The sequence below is a fragment of the Nanorana parkeri genome, unplaced genomic scaffold (assembly GCF_000935625.1).
Source record: "Nanorana parkeri isolate BGI_ZX_2015 unplaced genomic scaffold, ASM93562v1 scaffold3245, whole genome shotgun sequence".
NCBI lineage: Eukaryota > Metazoa > Chordata > Amphibia > Anura > Dicroglossidae > Nanorana > Nanorana parkeri.
The window spans coordinates 40,470-43,753 of record NW_017309513.1 but is presented as its reverse complement, the minus strand read 5'-3'; the positions used below and the strand labels follow the sequence as shown (position 1 = coordinate 43,753).

Sequence of the window (3,284 nt, the reverse complement as noted above, 5' to 3'; positions counted from 1 at the left end):
CCCCGTGGCCGCTGTGGTGCAAGTGACAGCCGCGGCGGAGGATGCTGGGCCCGGCGTCGGCAGCGGAGGAGGAGGCGGGACTCGGCGACGGAAGAGGAGGAGGGGTCCGGGGGTGGAAGAGGAGGTGGGGCCCTGTGGGGGAGGAGAAGGCGGACAGCGGATCGGGGCTGACAGGTAAGGGGTGTGACCAGCCCACCTGAGACCCTGCAGAGCCCACCATAGAGACTATATGGTGGGCTCTGCAGGGTCACTCTCAGGTGAGCTGTTTGGGATCTCAGGTGGGCTCTGCAAGGGGCGTAACTAGAAATCACAGGGCCCCCGTACAAAATGTTGCCACCTGTGATTTCTAGTTACGCCCCTGATGGCCTTCTAAGTAGTCGGGCATGTCGGGGGCACACGGAGGATATAATCAGACAAAGCGAGGTACGGTGGTCATACCGCCCCCAGCCAGCTCTATATTGCGCAGCAATGAAGGAAACCCCGGGGTTCAGGGCTGGGGGTCCCCCATAGATTTTCAGGTACTGTAAATATTGCAGTTTGATCCTCGAGGATTTCCTTCTCCATATAAGATATCTGAAGATCGGAGCAACTGGACAAAGGGGAAGGGAATCCAGCAGGTTGGAGGAAGGGACGGGGGAGGGGGCGGGTACAGCTGTCTCTAGATAGGCGCAGCCAGCTGTCACTCACGCAGCTGGGCGGATCCAGACAGTAATGTCCCGGCTGCGGCGTCTCGGTATACCGCGAGCTGTAGCTCCCTATATACTGAGCTTCGGGTCACGGGAGGACGCTAGTTTACGTCCTCCAGTGACCCTCAGGAGAACTATGGGGAAAACACTGACCCCGTAGTTCTCCTTTAACACTCCGAGGTACCTCACGAGACGTGATTATAATATGCGGAAGTGCCGGAGCCGGGAGACTGCAAGAGGGTCCAGTGGAAGCGGCGTAGATGAATACATGACCCCAAAAACCTGCCAGACCCGGAGATGAGAGACATGTCGGGGAAGGGGAGGAGTTAGTATCTGAGAGAATATGCCGTCCACATATGGCGCCTCTCCTCCTATTGGCCTCTACAGAATGTGACCGCCGCCGATGATTGACGCTGTGGGCCCACCAGAGGTTCTATCGCTCATATCCCTGACGCAGTCTCCCCGCCCACCCCTTCCCATAATGCAATGCATGGCCTTAGCCCCCTATTGAATGGTATGCATGATTCAGGGGGTGTCTGAGCCCCCTTTACTGTCTCTGAGGGGCCCATTGAAGAGCACTGCATGGTGTGATGCCGGGAGCTGAGGACAGTGCGCTGTGTGCTGAGATTTGGGCTCTATGGACATCTGGCTGCAGAACTTTTCATCTTTTTCTCTAGGCAACCAATCAGCTTCTCCGTTTCCTGTACTAAGGGCGGGCTAGAACACATAAAGAGATGCTGATTGGTCACTGGGACACTGACTGCTCTCCATTCAGGCCCTTTGTATAGATCTACTGCGGGGGATATCACTGATGTCAGTCTGTGTTCTGGGACGTCTTCCTCTCTTACATGCGATGACTTCCTGGTGTTATGTCATGGTGGGGGATAGACCTGGATCCTCCTGACTTGTCCATCAAGGGGTTATGTCATGGTGGGGGATAGACCTGGATCCTCCTGACCTGTCCATCAAAGTGATATGTCATGGTGGGTGGCACAGACCTGGAGTCTCCTGACCTGTCCATCAAGGTAATATGTCATGGTGGGTGGCACAGACCTGGAGTCTCCTGACCTGTCCATCAAGGTGTTATGTCATGGTGGGGGATAGACCTGGATCCTCCTGACCTGTCCATCAAAGTGATATGTCATTGTGGGCGGTACAGACCTGGATCCTCCTGACCTGTCCATCAAGGTGATATGTCATGGTGGGTGGCACAGACCTGGAGTCTCCTGACCTGTCCATCATTGTTATATGTCATGGTGGGTGGTACAGACCTGTATCCTCCTGACCTGTCCATCAAGGTGATATATCATGGTGGGGGGATAGACCTGGATCCTCCTTACCTGTCCATCAAAGTGATATGTCATGGTGGGTGGCACAGACCTGGAGTCTCCTGACCTGTCCATCATTGTAATATGTAATGGTGGGTGGCACAGACCTGGAGTCTCCTGACCTGTCCATCAAGGTGATATGTCATGGTGGGCGGTACAGACCTGGATCCTCCTTACCTGTCCATCAAAGTGATATGTCATGGTGGGGGATAGACCTGGATCCTCCTTACCTGTCCATCAAAGTGATATGTCATTGTGGGCGGTATAGACCTGGATCCTCCTGACCTGTCCATCAAGGTGATATGTCATGATGGGTGGCACAGACCTGGAGTCTCCTCACCTGTCCATCAAGGTGTTATGTCATGGTGGGGGATAGACCTGGATCCTCCTGACCTGTCCATCAAGGTGATATGTCATGATGGGTGGCACAGACCTGGAGTCTCCTTACCTGTCCATCAAAGTGATATGTCATGGGGGGTGGCACAGACCTGGAGTCTCCTTACCTGTCCATCAAAGTGATATGTCATGGGGGGTGGCACAGACCTGGAGTCTCCTTACCTGTCCATCAAAGTGATATGTCATGGGGGGTGGCACAGACCTGGAGTCTCCTGACCTGTCCATCAAGGTGATATGTCATGGTGGGTGGCACAGACCTGGGTCCTCCTGACCTGTCCATCAAGGTGATATGTCATTGTTGGGTGGCACAGACCTGGATCCTCCTGACCTGTCCATCAAGGTGATATGTCATGGTGGGGGATAGACCTGGATCCTCCTGACCTGTCCATCAAGGTGATATGTCATGGTGGGGGATAGACCTGGATCCTCCTGACCTGTCCATCAAGGTGTTATGTCATGGTGGGTGGCACAGACCTGGATCCTCCTGACCTGTCCATCATTGTAATATGTCATGGTGGGTGGGGCTGACCTGACCACACCGGGGATGGTACATGACCTGTGGCCCAGGAGGAGCGCACACAAATAAGGGACTGTGTGCCCGTTACTATTCGGGGTCCTGGGGGGGGTTCGGCTGCAGCGTCGGGTTCTATAAAATGAAGATTTTTAGTGACGATCAGAAATAATGATTCTAAAAGAGCTTCAAAGTTTCTGCCCGGAGTTCAGCTTTCATGGTAGATTCCCCGTGACAGGTTCCCTTTGAAAGTGATCTTGTGATCCCCTGCAGGACCAATCAGCGGCTACTCTTTAATCCGCTCTGTCCTGGAGGAAGGGAAGGCTCCTCACGTGTCATAGCTTACACAGGTTTATGGACTGG

At 54.1% G+C, this 3,284-nt stretch overlaps 1 protein-coding gene across 1 annotated transcript in view; it reads left to right on the top strand.

Moving 5' to 3' along the window:
* The first annotated feature begins 383 nt into the window (after positions 1-383).
* LOC108802954 overlaps positions 384-3,284 on the top strand; it is an 8,513-nt gene continuing 5,612 nt past the window's right edge. Inside the window, exon 1 of the mRNA XM_018574798.1 lies at positions 384-423. Coding sequence (XP_018430300.1) covers positions 384-423 — 40 coding nt within the window. The remainder of the gene's footprint in view (positions 424-3,284) is intronic.